General features: G+C 41.8%; 1 protein-coding gene across 3 annotated transcripts in view; it reads left to right on the top strand.

Moving 5' to 3' along the window:
• Positions 1-19,401, top strand: part of sema6cb (semaphorin 6Cb) — a 158,981-nt gene that overhangs the window by 68,361 nt on the left and 71,219 nt on the right. For 2 of the 3 annotated variants that reach the window (XM_072679555.1, XM_072679557.1), the window contains exon 4: positions 16,366-16,460. The exons of the other annotated variant lie outside the window; for it this stretch is intronic. In XM_072679555.1, coding sequence (XP_072535656.1) covers positions 16,385-16,460 — 76 coding nt within the window. In that variant the 5' untranslated portion in view covers positions 16,366-16,384. The remainder of the gene's footprint in view (positions 1-16,365; positions 16,461-19,401) is intronic. 3 annotated transcript variants of the gene reach the window in all.

Here is a 19,401-nt window from a genome sequence, read left to right on the forward strand (position 1 = left end):
TCCAACTGTGAGTTCAAACCTTTGGCCTCTAGCTATTGCCAAGACCACTGAGCTACCATCACAAATTGCAATATTTCATTTATGATTCTGTTCACGTTGCATTATTCCATTCAGTGCTAGGCCAGCGCTCATGTTTTGAGTGAGTGCTATTAGAGAAATTAAGGATGATACAGCAGGAGAAAATTAGCGCGCTGTCTGAATTCAAGTGTTATGCTTTCACACTATACACCTATTACTACCACAATCTAGTGCCTGGCTTAGTTGTATCATAGCATTGTCTCAAGGTTTGCACTACACAGAAATGACTGATTACAGTGTCATGCCAGCTGTCTACTAAATAGCCTCTATGACATAAAATTAAACCTTTTGTTCCTAAATTGTTGCCGTTTTTTTACTTGGTGTTGGAAAACTGCAACTTCCTCTGAAGGCTCCTCCCCTACACCTGCTTAGGGTAGCCTACTTATAACTGCAATTATAGTCTAGATTCTTGCAATTTTTCAGATTTTAGTATAATATATGGACAAAAGTAATAGGACACCTTCATTGTTTCTTCTTTTGAAATTAAGAGTATTAATTCTTTTTTTTGTTTACTGTCCACGGAAGGCTTTCTAGTAGATTTCTGGAGTGTTGCTGTGAATGTAAATGTAATGTAAATGAAGATTTGATTGCATTCAGCAACAAGTGCGTTGATGAGTAAGGTCAGGATATTGGGTGATCACCACCCCACATCACCCCCAACTTCCCAGCTCATTCCAAACATATTGGATGGAGAACCGCCGTTCCAGAGAACACAGTTCCACTGGGAGGCTTTATTCCCCTGTAGCTCTTGCCAGTAGGTTCATGTTTATCTGTTGCAGAGAGTCAAATTGTATTGACAGTACTTCTCTATAGGGACCAGACAAGCTGTTTATATGTGCATCTGCACATCTGTGCAACTTAAAGTAGCTGATTACATTCATTAAAAGAGATGTCCACAAATATTTGGACATATAGTGTATATCGTCCAGGTGGTAACCATTCCCAGTGTGGACACACTGCTTGTACATGCTCTGAATGTGGCCCTGTTCATTAAAATAATGGTGTCTTTTGGAGTGATTCCACCAAAGAGCCACTTTTGGTTTTTAAAGAACCTTCTACTAGAGTTTTTTCTTCTTTAAATTGAATTGAAAGGTTTTTTGGGGAACCTTTGGGGAAGGCAGTTCATGAATGGAATCACTCCAAAGAACATACTAATACATCATTATTAGCATTACAGTTCACTGCAGCACTTCAGTTTCCTATTGTGACCGCACTACTGGCACTAAAAGCAGCAGCTGCTTCAACAATAAAGGTCTGGGGAAGGGTTCTTTTAAACAACACCTTTTGGCTTCCTAAAGAACCTGTTAGTGGAATGATTTCAGTCCTAACATAAAGTTATCAAGAACCCATTTTGTAATAGAGTCCTGCAGGAAAGTGCTCAGTCTGAGCCGCAGCACAGGTGTGTACTGTTTCACTCAAGGGCACCTTGCATGGGTCCCACTCGGGATTCGCGTCGCCTCACTTGTGGTTAGTGTTCCATGACTGTGAATTGTAAGCCGCGTGGCCCCTCGGTGAGATGGGCCCACCCCCCGGTGGGCTCCCTGGGGCCCCGTTTGGAGCTGAATGTTAAAAAAGGGCGACGCTTCACTACAGCACTCCGGGAACAGCAGGCAGGAGGAGGCACAGATGGCCGCAGAAGGAAGAGTATGTCACAGCGCCCTCGCTTCTGACAGGAGCTGATCTTCCACGGCCGCACATGCTCCGCTTCTGGAATCCCAGCATACACAGATGCACAGACACACGCGTGCACTGGCACACCGCCTGTGCTGCTACACTGACTGATGGGCGGCCGTGCAATCACAGATTCTCACAGACTCATGTAGGCACTTGAGCACGCCGTACTGCAGAACACACACACTCGTGCTGTCTTTCTGCCTCAGTCATTCTGAGATACAGAGGCAGAGAGTAGAGGGGGTTTATCCACTTACTAGCCAGCAGCAGCCCTGCTGCTCATGGAGCAGTGACATGATCTGGGAACAAATTGCTGGTGCCCCAGTGCCAGGCCTGAGCCACGGAGGACACGGATCACGCTGTAAGGCGCAAGTCTTCTCGCCCTGCTGCTGGGAGAATATTAAGCAGAAAGCCTCTGGCATAAACAGTAGTCCTAATGTAGCTTTTGTATTTACTCTGACACAGTGTGCACGAATGCACAGGCTGCAAAACTGGAGCCTACTGAGGCATTTACCATAAAATACTGTGAAGGGTGGGTCTGTAGTGTTGACTCTGTGCTGTACATAAGTGGAAAATTAGTATTTTGGTAATGAAGCAGCCTTTTTTGGAGAGTTGTTGCCATGTGACATCATGTGACCGTTAATTTGACCATTTGTTATTTTTTTAAATTGAAATGCGTAACATTTAACAACAATGTTATAGTTTGGGGGAAAATGTATTATTATTTTTAAATTATTATTCTTAATGATGCTTTTTAGTATTACTTATCAATTATGCAGATGGCATGGTTGCCCAGCAAGTAGTATGTGTATGGCACAGCCCCAGAGGAGGTCTGAGGCTGAGGTCTCTGTCTGTGAGGAGTGGTGTGTTTTCCCTGTGTCTGTGTGGGTTTCATCTGGGTACTCTGGTTACATCCCACTTCCTGATTATGTAATTACATGGGTGGCACAGTGGTCCAGCAGGTAGTGTGTGTGTACCGCAGAGGTTGTGGGTTTGATCCTTGCTCCGGTCGATGTCTCTAAGGGCTTCGGAGTGATCCTCCCGTGTCTGGGGAGTGCTCCAGTTTCCTCCTGCCTCCCAAAAACACACGTGGTAGGTGAATTGGCTATGCTCAATTGCCCCTAGGTGTGCGTGAATGAGTGTGTGGTACTGGTGTGTAGGACTGGTGCCCTCTCCAGGGGAGCATTGGGGGCTTGTGCCCAACGATTCCAGGCAGGCTCTGAATCCATCATGTCCCTGACAGGTAGGAAGAGCATATGAATATGGTTGGATAGTTGGACGGTTGGATGGATGGATGGAGTTTGATTTGAAGTAAAAGCAAAACAACAAAATTCCAGAATTCTAACAGTGGTTAAAGATGCAAGCCAGTGCAAGAACAGGATGTCCTACAAATCCCAGATTTCACAGAATACAAAAGATTGTGAATAAAAATAGAAAGCCAAAAGTAAATTGGGCTGTGTGTGTGTGTATCTGGGTGATAATTGTGGGCTTTAGCTGGTATCCGCTGTGAGAATCTAAGAGCGCTTTCCCACGGCCCATTGATATTCAGAGAGAGTGGCGCATTAAGTGCAGTATTGATCCTCAGATGTGATGCATCCGCCGGGATTCTCCCAAAGCCGCTGTGGGAGCCGTTCTGTCAGTACATCATGTCTCTCGCAGCCCTCCTCCGGGCATTCACAACCACATGAGGAGCCAGCTTTTGTGCGTGTATGTTTGTGCCTCAATGTGAGTCGTGTTGAACAGTAAGACTGACATTTTAAACTCCTATTTTTGTCCTCCTATCTGAAGCTGTTTTGCCTCCATTTTTTTTGTTAATATCATAATTCTGCATAAATCGAAAGCTCGCTGTCTGATGTTTTACGGTTTTTGGCAAACCGTTTAGCTGTCTTCAAAAAAGTTCACTAATCCGGCCTAGTTCTGCACCTCCCCTGAGCTGGAGATCATTCCAAAACCTTAGAGCTTGTCCTTCTCCTTCTCAGAATACCCTCATGCTGCTGACACAGGAGAGGGAGAGAGGGAGAGAGGGAGAGAGGGAGAGAGGGAGAGAGGGAGAGGGAGAGGGAGAGGGAGAGGGGGAGAGAGGGAGAGGGAGAGAGAGAGAGAGAGGGAGAGAGAGAGAGAGAGAGAGAGAGAGAGAGAGAGAGGGAGAGAAGGGATGGAATGAGGAGAGATAGACCGTATTCTGCACTGAGATAAGAATTTAAGCCCCTCGCAAACCCTGAGCATGTCTTACACTGTGCCACAAGCCGAAACAGTCATTTGCCCTGAATGTGTATGACAGACACTTGCAAGCACATGCATGTGTGTGCATTCGTGTGTTTTTGTTCCATATGGGCAAGCTGCTAATAAGCGTCTTTCTTTGAGGCACATTTAGCTTCAGGAATCAGCAGGTGCCCAGCAGAAGATAAGAGCAGTTTGCTTCCCTTCTAGTATGACGCTGGACACTCAGCTGCCCTCATTCTTCACTCGTCCAGAAAGACAGTCTGACTATGTCCAGAAATCAAGGTTAGTCATATGTAGTTTATCTCATCTGCATTGTATTAACCAGCTCTGTTCTTCTGAAAAGGCTTACACTGGATGTTGGAACATTGCTGTAAGGATTTAAGTGCATTAGTGAAGTCAGGGTATGATTTTGGATGATTAATTCCAGGTCAGAAACACAAGTTCAGTGTATGGGTTGAACTGAGCACCATTGCTCCAGAAAACACACTTCCACTGCTCCACAGCGCAATCATTGGAGGCTTCACACCCCTCTAGTCAACACTTGGCACCAGGCATGGTGACCTTAGTGTTATGTGTGGCTGCTGCAGTGCGGTTTATTCTGTTGGCAATGCTTTTCTGTGGAAATTATACAAACTGTGTTTGTACAGTTGGGTTTCTGTGTCGGTGCACCTTCGAGTAGCTGACATACTGTGAACCTCAAACACTGTTGTCCCTTAAATGAAAAAGAAAATCCTGCATAAACAAAGACTGCTGTAAAACGAGTCGATTCCGAAACCCTAAAACTGTTACCTAACAGTCTTGACTCATTATGTTTACACCCCTAAAGTTTACACATACCCAGCCCACTTGCGATAGCCCTTCTAGCTGTAGTCAGCAGCGGGTTTGGGAAAACATGATGTTTTTGCTTCTAGTAGTTTGTTTTCAGAGACAACCTTTGCCACAGTTGTGCTCCAGAAACACTGGAGAGCAGCATGTCCCCACCAGACTCACTCGCTAGATATTTAGAAAACGAGTGACCATGGCTTTGCCTGAGGCCTGATCCGAGGAAGGGGGAGTCAAAAGCTGGATTTGAGGAAGCTAAAGCAGGAAAGAGGAGTTTCTGTAAAACCTAACTGATAGGTCTCTGAAATGATTCCTAAAAATAATTACAGTGGCAAGCAGTGCTAAAAATAAGTCTATGCTAACACAAATGTGGCATTTGTCTTTTGTTGTGCATGAATCTTAACCGGCACATCAGAGCACAGCCCATTCAGTTATTCCCGAGCCAAACTGGAAAAATTCATTCTGAAGCCAAAACACAGAATTATAGAATTTCTCAGTGCAAATGCTGAGGAAGTGCATGTGGTGGCACTTTTAACGTGACCGATCATCTACACTCAGGAAAACAATCGCTTCAAGCATAACTCTTATTGGACTTGAGACAAACTTGTTATTTTCTTTGTCACCTTATGATCTCCTTCCCACATAGAACCATTCCATTAATTTTCATTATCCTTTGTCTACTTGAATGAAACTCAACTCCTGCAGTCTGTTTTTTTTTTTTTTGTTTTTTTTTTAATCAAATGAACACTATGAGCAGCTGGCAGTGTCTCTCAATTATCACATCTATCACACGTGTAAGGCTGCCTTTGTTTTTTTTTTTTCCTGTCACTTAATTATATGAGGTGCACAAGGTCAATAGCTTTCACCATATGCTGGTCTGTCTCCCTTACAAATTTTTATTGTACGCAGGCAGAAAACTTTCTCTTTTTTCCCCTCACAAGCTTGAATTAACTTGCATCGTGCCCTCACGTAAATGAATTACATGCCCAAAAGTATTTGGACACCCCTTTGAATTAGTGAATTCTTAGTGAGTACTTACTCTAATGCTGACCTAGCTGTTCAGTTGCCCTGTTGCAGCTTGTATAGACCTGTCTCTCAGAAAGACCAGCTTCTTTCCAGTCGAGCATTTAATCCCTAGCTTTTGTGCATTTCCAAGCAACAAACAGTGAAAGGAAGAAATCTGTTCCAGCAGGTCAGTACACTGATTTAATGGTGAATAAAGGATAGTGTTTTTGTGGTGTGAGAATTACGCATTTGAGCTATTTTCTGCAAACAAGCATTAGATAGCTCGCTGTTCCACCTCATTTTGATGAATTGGTCATTGTCCTTTCTCCTGTTCCGCCATAATAATAATAACTCTAGTTATAATTGTAGCATTTTAATGTGTATTCAGTATTCTGTATCATACTTTTTTTCTCTCTCACACAATATGGATGTTTTTCAGATGCAGCGTATAATATCTGTGCCTCACCGCTAGCATTTAAAAAAGATCTTTGAAGCTATAATCTTCTTAGAAAAACACTGCCAATAAAATAAGAAACTCTGAAGCAGTGACACCAAAGCCTAAGGTCATCATATCTGCCAAGCATCCATTAAGGCTTTATTAAGCACTAGACTGTGGCGCAGTAGTACTGCATTCTCTGGAGTGATGGAATACCACTGAATCAGTAAAGTGATGAGTGTTAGTGATGTCTGTGTTTCAGATGTAATCATCCAGCATTAGTACCTGACCTTAGTAATGCTCTTGTGGCTGAAGACTGTCCAAGATCACCCATTTCTGACACAGGCATTTAATTGGACAAGGATAGGTTGAAGGTTGTGTAGTGTTCTGGAGTAGTGTTCTGGAGCAGCCACAGATGGGCCTGTAGTCACCATACCAAATGGCAAGCTCGGAAAATATAAAGCCCCTAAGCAGTGGGCTCTGGTGCAGTGAACTGTGTTCTTTGCGATGAGTTTGAGTGGTGCTTGTGATCCAGAACGAACCACCCAACAGAACCTGACCTCAGTAAGGCCCTTGTAGCTGTATTCAGCCAAATGCATTGTTCTAACATCTAGTGTAAAGCCGTACCTAAAGAGTAGAGGTATGTGTGTATATATATATATATATATATATATATATATATATATATATATATATATATATCCCCACTCACTCATGTACGAGCAGTCTGTGCAGTCTGTGCAGACTTTTTTTTCTATGCAAAATGAATCAGAAATCCAAATATAATCTGTGTCAAGCATTACCCATGAAATTGTATCCCTCCAGCCACTCGGATGAAGCTGAAGTCTCATCTTTCACCCCCCCCGTCAGTTATTTCCTTTTCAGGCAAGTTCTCCTTCTAGTTCCACAACCTGGCTGCCCCAAAGGTCAAATTAGAATATTCATGGGACGCTGTTAAAAAGCAGTTGGCTGTGGTGGATGAAGCTCAGATGAATTCTCTGCTGCTCTCTGAAGTTCCCACAAGCCTTTGCAGTCACCGTTGTGCACTTAATGCAATCCTGCTCTCTGGAGCTGATGGTGAAAGCATATGCTTATGGAGATTTATTTGACTCCCTGCAAAAAAGAGCCCCCCCCCCAATTTTCCATCAATCCACTCAGAAGATATTGATTCAGGTGCTGAAAATGTTGATGCACTCGGACCCTTGGGATAGCGGGGAAGTCTAGCTCTAGTACCAGTTTTAGACTTGTGGACAGGAACCCTGGATGTGAACGTATTCTATTTCGAGGACAAATGCTGCTCTGACTCATGAGATTTGACCACACTGTTGATCTCCTGAAACTTCTCTCTGTGAATGTAGCTGAAGCTCATGCTGAACAGGATTACACATCTTGCCTCGTTCTGATTGTTAGAAATCTCAGATGTTCCTGGAGTGTCCTGCTGAGGAGTCTTGTTACGATGTGACAGTTTGATAAGAGAACTATTTATCTGCCTTTTTTGATGAACTTGTTTGAAATGAAGTCGTGATACATGCCATGTTCTCCAGATCATGGCGTCTTTCTCTTGTCTTTTAGACTCTTTTGATCAGAAATGGATTATGTATTTAATCCTTCCACCAACGAATCTGAAGGCCATCATGGAGATCTGAGCATGTCTTTAGATGGGTTTAGTGCCCTTTAAGTCTTAAGCATATTATGCATTATGAATGTTAGTTTGATTATTAATGCTGAATGCATTTTTAATAGTCCAGCCAGGTGTACTCCAGCAAAACAGTTAAACCTTGAGCTTGTTTTACTCTTACACCATAAACACTTTTATTCCAGTCTTGGCAAGAGGCGGCCTTCCCACAGGACTCCCCAAGTAGCCATCTAGATTCAGACATGCTATAAATAAAGAACACATCTTCTGTAACCTCTGTGCCATTTTTATTTGCTCAGACCTCCATCATTAAGGATGGTGTGCTGCATCAGCGCCAGAAAAAGTGAAAGCACTGCACCCGCTGTTGACTTCGGGCCTAATGCACAGCATGTCCCCACTGAATGAATCAGGACTCAGTTCAGCTAGGAATTGTACACTGCTTAGTGGAGGTATAACTTTCTGACCTCACATCCGTGTTTAGTTTCTATAGAAAACTGTTCTTAGCATCACAAAATCCTTCCCTCAAATCAAAATTTGGTAATGGTACTGTTCAGTGGTTAGAGTGGGCATTAAGTGCAAGTGTGTCAGGGAATAAGCACAGTACACATTGAGAACACTTTAGTATTTAGTGTGCCCACTATTTATCTTTATTATAGCTTCCGTTCTTTTCAGGAGACTCACTTTCAGAGAGATTTTCCACACCATTGGAGCATTTTCTACTTCTCACTGTCCAAGACGTCTGGACTGGGTGGTGAGAGAACCAGCGGCTTCTTTGTTGAATTTGCAGATGTTCTTAGTAAGAGCTTCTTCATCAGCTCCACATCTTTACAGACCCACAGTATTGAGTCATCTTCCCACAGAGGAAAGATGGACAGAAACACCTGTGCATGTTTTCAGACCTGAAACGAGACTAGAGCTTGATTTTCTCCTCTTTCTCACAGAAGAAGTGTCTGATGAGGACGGCTCTGCTGGTCGACCAGGTCTTGTTACGGGGTCACACTTTCTTTTTCTCTTTTAATATTTTGTTTAGGAAACACAGTGGTCTCTGACTGTTGTCCACAATAACATCAATTTGGCAAGCTTTTTTAAAAATCAACTTTGTTAACTGCATGTCCAAATGTTTGTGGACACCCCTTCTAATTAATTCAACTACTTTAAGTTGCTGATACACACATGCAAATGCACACACTGCTTGTCTAGTAACTGTATAGAAGTACTGTCAATAAAGTAAGACTCTCTGGAGCAGCACTGAGTTGTAGCGCAGTCACCTGGGATGTGTTGGGGGTGGCCAAACATCCTGACCGCAGTAATGGCCAACATCCTGACCTCAGCATTGCTCTAGTCACTGAATGCAATCAAATCCTGACATCATATGGAAAGCTTTAGACAGGCAGTTAAAAAGGTAAAAATATTGAATACCTTTAATTTCTGAAGAAACAATGAATGTCTGTCCAATTACATTTGTCCACATAGTGTATTTTGGTCAGAAAGGAGTTCACATTAAACATTACTGCAATTTATTCGGATAGAATTTAACAATCTAAAATATGCGGTTGAATCTCCTCCATAAAATGGAAATGGTGCATCTGCAGTGCATCAATTCATTTTATGCCCCCCAGCTCTTGGGCAGCTGTGCTGGTGGACAGTTAGAGAGCTGCAGGTGGGTGTGTGCTGGAGCACAGCTGGACGAGCTGCCTGCCTTTCCCTCTGGCCGTGTGCTTTTCAAAGTGGAACGGATAGAGAAAGATCTAGACAGATTCATTGGAGGCAGGTGACCATTACGGCAGCAGAGAGGGCATGAAAACACGTCAGACTCCTCACAAAGACCTTAAATAGCCTCTTCTAAACATTACCAACACCCAACCTGCCTGACCTCTCTTCTTTTTTTCTGGTCTATCGATCTGTTGTTCATGACTGAGCGTGCTTTCTTTTGAGTTTCATTGTGTTTCACTGAATGCAGGAACTGCACATTGGCTAATTGCTTAAAAACATGTACTAGTGTTCTGATAGCAATGAAGGGTCTGTGTGGCGTGAAGTGATGCAAGACTACGAATATGAAATCTCCTTTGGGGGAAGTTAGATTTCAGAATTAGGTTGGTGGTTGTGATACACTAGTCTGACACAAATAGTATCCCAGGAGGGCTGTAAGTGCAGAAATCGGGTGTGTGGTAAGTTTCATATTTCTGCTATACACTGGCTATAGATAAGATGGGATAAATGGAGACGTACAAGTGGGCTGGCTGGTATTGGCTAGAAGGGGTGTGTATGTGTGTTTTCGCGTGTGCGTGTATGTGTGTGTGAGGGGGTGATAGTGAGTGGATGGTGCCAGTGTAATCCCAGATGTGGACCCAGACTGTCTGTGTATTGATTTGGCTTTGGCTCTCTCTGCTTCTGATTTCTGGAGCTCAGTGACTTCTGCCCTTTGTGGTCCATTTACAATAACACAGAATTAACTCACTCTCTCTCTCTCTCTCTCTCTGTCACTCACACACACACACACACACATATATATAATCAGGAGAGATATGGGGAGAGAGAGCGCCATCTACCCATCCGGTGCGAGCACACCCAATTGTGCTTTCTCAGGTTCTGGCTGCTGATGGTAAAGAGGCATGGCTCAAGATCCATAGTGGCAGCGCATTAGAAGGCTGAGCCACTCTGAGCCCCTATCTCTTCGTTTCTCTTTTTCCTTTTCTTCCTCTGTCATTTCTCTTCCCTTCTTTCTCTCTCTCCTTCTCTCTCATTGCTCACAGCTCTCTCTTTACCGCCTCCTTCTTCTTTTCTCTCCTGTTCTCTGTTTGTCTTCTGCTTTTTTCCTTCTCTCTCTCCAAACCCTTTACATACTTTTCATCTCTGACGTCTAGATCATACACACACACACACACACACACACACACACACACACACACACACACACACACACACACACACACACATTTTCTCTCTCTCTCTCTCTCTCTCTCTCTCTCTCTCTCTCTCTCTCTCTCTCTCTCTTTCTCTCTCCCACTCTCTCCCACACACACACACACACACACACACACACATTCCCCCCCTGTGTCAGCTGTGCCACAAGAATAATGGCCCCTTGTTGGCTCTTGCACACAGACTAATGAGAATCTCAAATCGGACAAGCAGAGTGCATTTATCTCACGCTCACACCTAATGACACCACCGCTGCTATAGCTAAACTGCACAAACACACACACACACACACACACACACATATATACATACAAACACACACTTGCACAAACGCATGTTATCGATGAGGCCACCGGGCGCGCCTGCTTTCCATTAGAGAAGTGTGTTTAATACTCGGGAGGAGGAGGAGAACCCTTATCATTCTCTCATCCTCTTCCTCTGCTTGGCTCCATGTTCTCTCCCTCTGTTATAGAACTCTCACTACCATCAGATACTCAAATGCATTTTCAGTAAACAACTAAATGGACAAAGTGAGCTATTTTTATGTTATTTCTCATTTTGGCAAAGTCATGCAGCTGCAAAATATTTAAAAGCTAATGTATTATTGAAAAGAACAGAAAGTGCTCTGGGACTTGCGCTAGTGCTCGAATGCTCCTGAAGAACCTAACCATGCCTATTGTGTACTAGGTCATGAAAATGTAACTACTGTGTCTTCTTGCATTCAGCAATTACTTAGAAGGAGGAGCTATTAGAAAGAAAAAAGTATGACTATGATTGTAGTAATAACAAATATATATTTTTATTTCAATACAGAGAAGTGTAGAATCACAATGTACATTACCAAATGTTCTCATGGCAAGAAAGGTCTATTATCTGAACAGCAAATGCCAGGCGGGATAAGGCTAACAGAAACTCGCTTATAAACGTTTAGACAATAATAACTCAAAATGAGTGTCTTAAAACTTTTTTAACCTGGTTTGGTGGATCTGCCCACTCACTAAGCTAACCTTTGCATAGCTACATCTGCTGCAAATTCAGTAAAAAAAAAACATACACATTGGAATAACATGGAATAAAAATCACTTGGAGTGATTACTTAGGCTCAAGTTACACACATTTAGAGGATTAAGCCTCATATCTGAAAACACAATGTCTAGGTTTAGCCTTGATCTGAACACACACAAATGTCATGTTCATGTTTTTACATTTTAGTTTTTTTTTTCATGAAGTAGTAATCACTTCATGCTTATTTAAATTCATTAATAATATAAGTTATCATGCTGTAATTATCTTTTCTGTTAAATGCACTGAGGAGTGTATAGTGCCTAAATTGAGAAATATGGCTCGATCTAGTGTATCAGGTGTGTTAGACACCATAAGGGAGTGTGTGGTCAATTTGGCGTGCCACTGTGTGCAGCCCTGTCTAATCTTTTCCCTCTTCCGTCTTTGCCGTCACTGTAGATCAGTATCAGACAGGGAGGATAGTATTGAAGGATAGAGGGGGGAAAGATGGGCACTGATGATGAAAAGCCTAATTAGAGTGCTATCTGAGTCTCATCGCCAACATAATCAGGTTTGGGATTGGGATTAAGATCAGATAAGGGATTATCCGGCTTGAAAGCGGAGGTTCCCCAGTGATTGAGTCATGGCTTTAAGGAATCAATCTGCACTTCAGACGCACATGCACCCTGAGACCACATGTATGATGACACACAGAGGGAATCTCAGGTGGCGAGAGATTGCCCACGGCGCCACCGGCTGGTCCTGTCTGTTGTCATGTCTCATGGTCAGGCAGATTGTGCTGCATTATGGACCGTTTCAGAGATTTACATCAAAGCCTTTTGATATGACCCTAAGCAACACATCTGCCTTCACCCCAATTTCCCTGATGTCCTCCTAGCATCTTTGTTCATGCGTCTCACAGCATCAGCCTGTGTGGCTGTCGGGGATCATCAGTATCACTAAAACACTGCTGGGTATTTGTACAGCATTCAAACTCAAGTGGGGCCAATTTGATTTTAATTGATTGTGACCTTAATTGATATAGTGGCCCTCACACTCTCACCCCCCCATGGTGAAAGCCTCTGGCTAATGGAAGCCTTAATACTGGGTACACACTCACCATCGGCTTCATTAGGGTTTTCTTTTGTTTGTTTTTTCCCATCACTCTAAGCAAAATAGATTCTTGACTTGGAACAATTGTATAAAATTATCTACGAAAGGTTTTTAACCTCTTTAGGCAACCCTTTTAAGCATTCAGGTTTTTTTTTAGTTTTCATGGTTCTATATAAAACCATTGCCTTTAGTAAAGAACACTTGAAGGTTTCCTTTTTTTCTGTTCTGAGGTTCTATCCTTTACTTCCACTCACTGGCCACTTAATGAGGTCCACCCACCTTCCTCAGAGATCCACAACATAAGAGTACAATAGACTTAAACTGTAGCCTGTTTGTTTAGCAGTATATCTGACCTTTCCACCTTGTCCATTATCGATCACTTTCTGACCACAGGACCACTGCTGACCAGATCTTTAAGTGGTGGACCATTCTCAGCACATTAGTGACACCGTCATAGTAGTGCACATAGCACTGTTTACAAGTGCATTAGGCAGCACAACACTGCTTGGGTTTGTATGAGAGTGCTCCATCACCCAAACAAGACCTGTTCTGTGGTAAGAACTAGCAACTAACACAAAGTGTGCATGAAAAAACAGTGCAGTTGTAAGTGCTGTGTCCAAGTTTGGGACATTTGATTATTTTCTGAAGTGAAAAGAAGTACGTACACAATACATAAATAATGTAATCTGCAAATATGAACATGGTTACTTTATGATTGATGAATATCTAAACACCTGAAAAGAAGTAAAGTAACTGTGATGTTCGGACACTCCACTTTCAATTGTCGCATAACAATTATTAACTCAGTTAACTGATGTGGGTCAAGACTTGTCATGATTAGCTATTAGCTGGTAGTAATTCCAAAGTTTGGTCAATTATCTATGATAATTCCCAATAACCTCATCTCCATGCATCTGAAAAGTATGCAAATTGGTGCCTGAAAAGCAGCGTAAGGCTATAGAAGGATGTCAAAGCACTTTCTAGCTATGTTTTCATTGTCTGAAGTGACTGCACTAAATGGTAGTTCAGGGTAACTGTGCAGGTCCAGGAGACCAAGACTCTTGGTCTCTCAGGTAGTCTCAGGTGTTAGTGTTCTTATGCTGGCCAGAAAGGCAAAGCTAAGCATAATTATCACTTGCACACATGGATTCGCATATGTATGTTTGTGTGTGCGTGTGCGTGTGCATGTGCAATTTTGTTATCTTCCTAAATCTAGTCTTCCTAAATCAAGTAATCATGTTTCTATAATATGATTATGCAGCCTTATGTTCTGTACCTGTAATGGATAATATATATATATATATATATATATATATATATATATATATATATATATATATATATATATATATATATATATAGTGTAATCCCATTATTGGGTTCCTCCCCAGTGCTTGGTGCAGGGCTGCAGTGTATCTATGTAGAGGAGTGGTTTGCTTGTCTCCGGGGAAAAGGACAACATGATGAAGAGTTTAATTTGAATGTACAGGGTGGGAGTGCACGGGTGTGATGGGAGCTTCACCTTGAAACACTCTCTTTCTCTCTTTCTCTCATTCTGTCGCAGTTTCTCTAGTCTGTACTTTTTCCAGTCAGTGGCACTCTGATTGGAAAATCATTCATTTAAAAATAGGACGGCCTTTGTACTGAGCGGCTATTACTGATGCGCAGGACAATGCCGCTGTCACTGCCTCTCTGCCAGTTTCTTTTTCTTCCTGATTAGCTTTTAGGCATAGGTGGCAGAGACTGATCAGCTGTGTGTGTGTACATGCTCAGTACAGCAAAATAGGTGCTGAAGGGAACTGAAAGACTGCCACTTTAGCCTCTTTCAATCAGCTGAAGTGTTTTGTTGGGAAGGTCTTTCCGTGTCCTTGCTCAGTCTCTTTGGATTGTGAAGGTTAATAATCGGATTTTATTGCAGTGTGAGTTGTCATTTTGGCAAGTATTGGTCAAGAACCTCCAAGGACGGAGATTTATACAGGAATAGAGAGTTAAACCAGTATGAATTTAGCCCGGCATATATAGTAATTTTTTACTCATAAATATCAATTGTTCAAACGTGTAGTCAACCATTTCTTTCTTGAGGGAATTAGTTGACATGCTTTTAAACATTCTTTTTAAATGTCACATCAGTTTCGGTAACAGGACTGAGAAAAATGTAACCATCTTCGCTCTAGAAACCTTGTAAAAAATTCAATATAGCTGCCTGAGATTGACCAATACATGTTTTGAATAGTTAAATAAATGTGTTGATCGCAATCAGAGTTGAAAAAAGATACAAAGTTAAGTTTAGGTTACAATAAGCAATTGGCACCCATTCGGTGGAATGGCCCAATTAATTTCTTGAAAAAGAGACATTCTTGTTACCTTTTACTGGAATGTATTTCCTTTCATCAGTTCTAATGTGATCTGATTTTATTGCCCATCCAAATGCTTTTAATTAATATGCTTAGGTGTCTAAACCCTTTGCACCATGCTGTAAATACTGAATGATATGCCATTCATGTAATAGAGGCCTAGTCGTTAAGTATCTCAAATGCCTTTGTAGTTACACATGAATAAAATACACTAGAAGTCACTTTTCCTGTTATAAGTGGATGCCAATGTTATATTCAATAATAACTTACACAGTGTGGATAAGATTGAGTCACCAAAGCTCTCAAAGGATACACCAGCCACGTCCTTCGATTTCTTAGGAATAAATAATGCATTTCCTAGCTGTTTATGAAGGCTCCTACAAAAAGGAAGTGTCATAATGGCTAAGAAATGCAGCCATCCTAAGCTGCAGTCTAGGCTTTGGGACACAACTCATGTCAGTCATTTAGAACACTTGTCAGATGTCAGTCATGGCAGCTAAAGCACCTCAAACATTTGCTTCCTCATCATTTGTCGCACCTGATTCGATTCGTCAGCTAATCAGCCAGGCCTTTGTGACTTGAATACAGATGGAAAACCCAGTTTGACACCCGTGGCTTAGTGTGTTTTTTCGAGTTGTAGCTGTGGAATATAAGTGTGTGCTCAGCGAGATAAAAAAAATAAATAAAAAGCACAGGTCACGTCACGCACAACGTGAGCCAAACGTCCACGGTCTGCTGAAATGTGGTAATAACACTTACATCATTATTTGGATAGCGCTTATGCAGCTGCACAAAAACCGTCCTCTTAGTTTAAAGTGTAACTTTTATGTTGTTTCCAAAACTCCAAGTGTTAATTAATTTTAGAAATCTAAAAAGGAATGTTAGTAGAATGCAGCACAAATATTCTGCAGTAATTTAATTAAAGTTTCTAACGGTAGTTTCTGTTCATGTGCTACTAAGCTTCAAACTGGCTACTTCCCAGCTGTGTACTATATACTAATGCTAAATATATTGACCATATACTGATCATAATAGTGCAGGGTTGGAAGGTTATTACACCAAATGTTAACATATTAACCCTAATACTAATTTTCTACTAACAGGAAGTGATGAAGGGTGGCTATGCCAACGTACATCACTGTAAGTTCCCCAGCCACCGTCACCACTGCCCTCGCATTGTTATCTGCCACCCCCAGTTGTGAGTAGCTCCTCCCTCTCCATTTCACATTGCTTTAAGGCTTAATAGTGTCCATCATAACCTTACTTAAAACTGACTGTTTATACTGTAAGTATAAATCTTGAATATTTGAGTATACTCAACTTTGACACTTTTTATATATTACACACGACATACTCAAACACTTGTTCATATTAATAGCTAGTACAGAATTGGGATGCACCCTATGTCACAGCGTAAGCATGTTACTACCTACCTGAAATCCGATCAGATCATGCAGTTAAGTATTTAAACTTGATAAGTAGAACCCAATTAAAAAACATTCCCTAAGTAGTGTCCTCTGTCTTGCTATCCTGCCATACACACCATTCTTGTTCAGCGTTTGCCTCATAGTGGACTTATAAACATTTACATTATTTAATGTCAATGTTCAATATTTAAAATGTAATACCTCAGGTGTTACGCTTGGATTCTTTGTGACTTCCTGCGACTTCTGCGCTGCTGAAGTGACTTCTACTGGAAGACTACTCTCAGGAAGAGAATTGAATTTGCTTCATTTGTTTACCATTTTCCTCCCAGTAGACTGGTGGAGGTCATATGCTTTTGTGACCTCTTTCAGCCTGGTCAGCATTTTCTGAGCTTCTCATGATTTTTTTATGGTGCTTCCTATAAACATGTGTGGTGAAGATAGTTATGGCCCAATATTACATTAAATAGTTAAGGCCCAAGTTCATGTTCTTAAAATGTGGGAAGAACTGCTACACTCGCACCTAATTGCAATCATTTTTCTCCCTCCAAAATTTGTTAGAAATCATGGGTTAAGGACATTGTTACACCTAGAATTACTAATGTTACTATAGGTGCCTTTATGAATCAGATTTATGAGTCATGAGTAGTTGCCTTCAAGAAAAGGTTATTAGGATAAAATGGTTCATCCAAGTATCTTAAGAGGTTTCTACACAGTTACAAACTGAAAAACCTCCAAAAGTTCCTCAAGCTCTTATACTTTTAACAGAGTACATGAGAGCAAGACGTTGAGAAAGAGAAGAGTAGTCTCAAACAGAATGTAAACCGAGTGCTCTAAAATGGAGACAAATGTGCTAGGAGCTTCCAAAACCAATTTGTGACTGAGGAGAATGAGCTCCTAGAGCTGCACTCAGTCTCACACATGGGCGCGCACACACACACTCATGAGATGAAATGAAGATCTGGGAGGCCTGTGTTAATGGAGACACCTCCATATATTGTATTCTGGATCTGCGGCTGAGCCCAACATAGGCCTATCAGAAACATCACAGGCCTTATCTTTTGCTCGCGCACACACATATATGCCTCCTCAATGCGGCGCAGGACCCACAGAGTGATATTATTTACTGGTTTAATACACACACTATACATCTCTTGTGATTCAATGAGATCCGCTTTCAATGGTTCGCCGGGGACGCTCACATAGAGAGTGGCAGAAAAGAGAATTGGATTTGGTTTTGGCTGTTTGGCTGTTTTGTGTTTCCACACACACATACACACACACACACACAGAGTCACAGAATGACATCAAGGCCTATGCTTCGAGGACAGGGGGATGGATGGAAATGGGCCCCATGGTGTGTTAGCCTGTTCAAAGACTACAACTTCCACTTTTCTGATACTGATATTGAATCTTAGGTTAGTACTGATACCAATCCAATTTTTCTTTCTTTAGAAAACAGACACACACATACGTACAACACGACAAAAGTGTTGGGACACTTGTTCATTCAGAGTTTATCCTGTTTTTGTTGGAGGTTTTGGAGCATCGCTGTGAGGATTTGATTGCATTCAATGACACGAGCGTTAGTGAGGTCAGAATGTTGTATTGGATGGAGCACCATCATTCCCCAGAACACAGTTTTATTGCTCCACAGCTCAGTGCTGCTGGGGTGGCTTTATATCCCATTAGTCCATGCATGGCATAAGGCATTGTGCCAATAGGTTCATGTTTATCTTCTTCAGAGAGTCCTTTTGTTTTGGAAGTACAGCTCTACAGAGACTAATTAATATATCACTATTTTGTTTGTCCCTCTAGGGTTTGATAAATTGGAACAAATTAAGGCTTAAAATGTTTGACCGACCTGACTACTCATATCTGTTTTCAGTAGGGATTGGACACAATTTCTTGTATATTTGTAAGGCTTGAGTTGTGTGGAGATTTTGCGCTTGGGTTCCTTAAAGGCCATCTCTCTTATCCGACTTTGGCCTTCATTTACCTCCACCTTTGTTTTTCTCTCTTCCTTAGTCTTGGCATGCTAAAGTTGTTTTGCTGGGAGGGATGAGGAAGGCATTACAGCAACACTTTAACTTCAGAACTGACTAAGTTTGGGATGTTGTTTGAAGGCACAGATTAATGCACTGAAAACTTCAGTTGGGTTTGAACAGACTTATATTGGGCATTCAGGTTGGGACTGCTTTTAGCTTTTAGACCTGGCCAAAGATCTAGAACAGACACCATGCACCAGCAAAACAGCAGTGCCATGAAACATGTCCAGGTAAGCAGAATGAATTATCATCTCCCAACAACTACAAAACCACCATATCTTCATACCAAACACTGATTGGTACTTCTGTCCTTTCATATGGTGTGATAATCACACAGTAAATTGACCAAATAGAAATAAATAAATGATCTTATGTTAAAGCCTCCTGTAAATGTACTATATTGTGACACATGTATTATCTATCACATCAGAAATGCTTTGTAAAAAGTGATCTGGGCAGCGTCACACTCTCTGCGTACGTGCATGTGTCTAGATTTGCTCAATCCAGGACTTCTCTCTCACTATGCCTCCCAGCTTCTTCAGTAATTGCTAAAGCATCATCAGCATCCAAACCCACAGTTATGTTTGGTGGGTCATTCACTCTGTTTCTCCCATAGACACACATACTGTGTGTTCTTTCACCCATGCATCTTTAACTAACTACTTGC

The sequence above is a fragment of the Salminus brasiliensis genome, chromosome 5 (assembly GCF_030463535.1).
Source record: "Salminus brasiliensis chromosome 5, fSalBra1.hap2, whole genome shotgun sequence".
Lineage (NCBI taxonomy): Eukaryota > Metazoa > Chordata > Actinopteri > Characiformes > Bryconidae > Salminus > Salminus brasiliensis.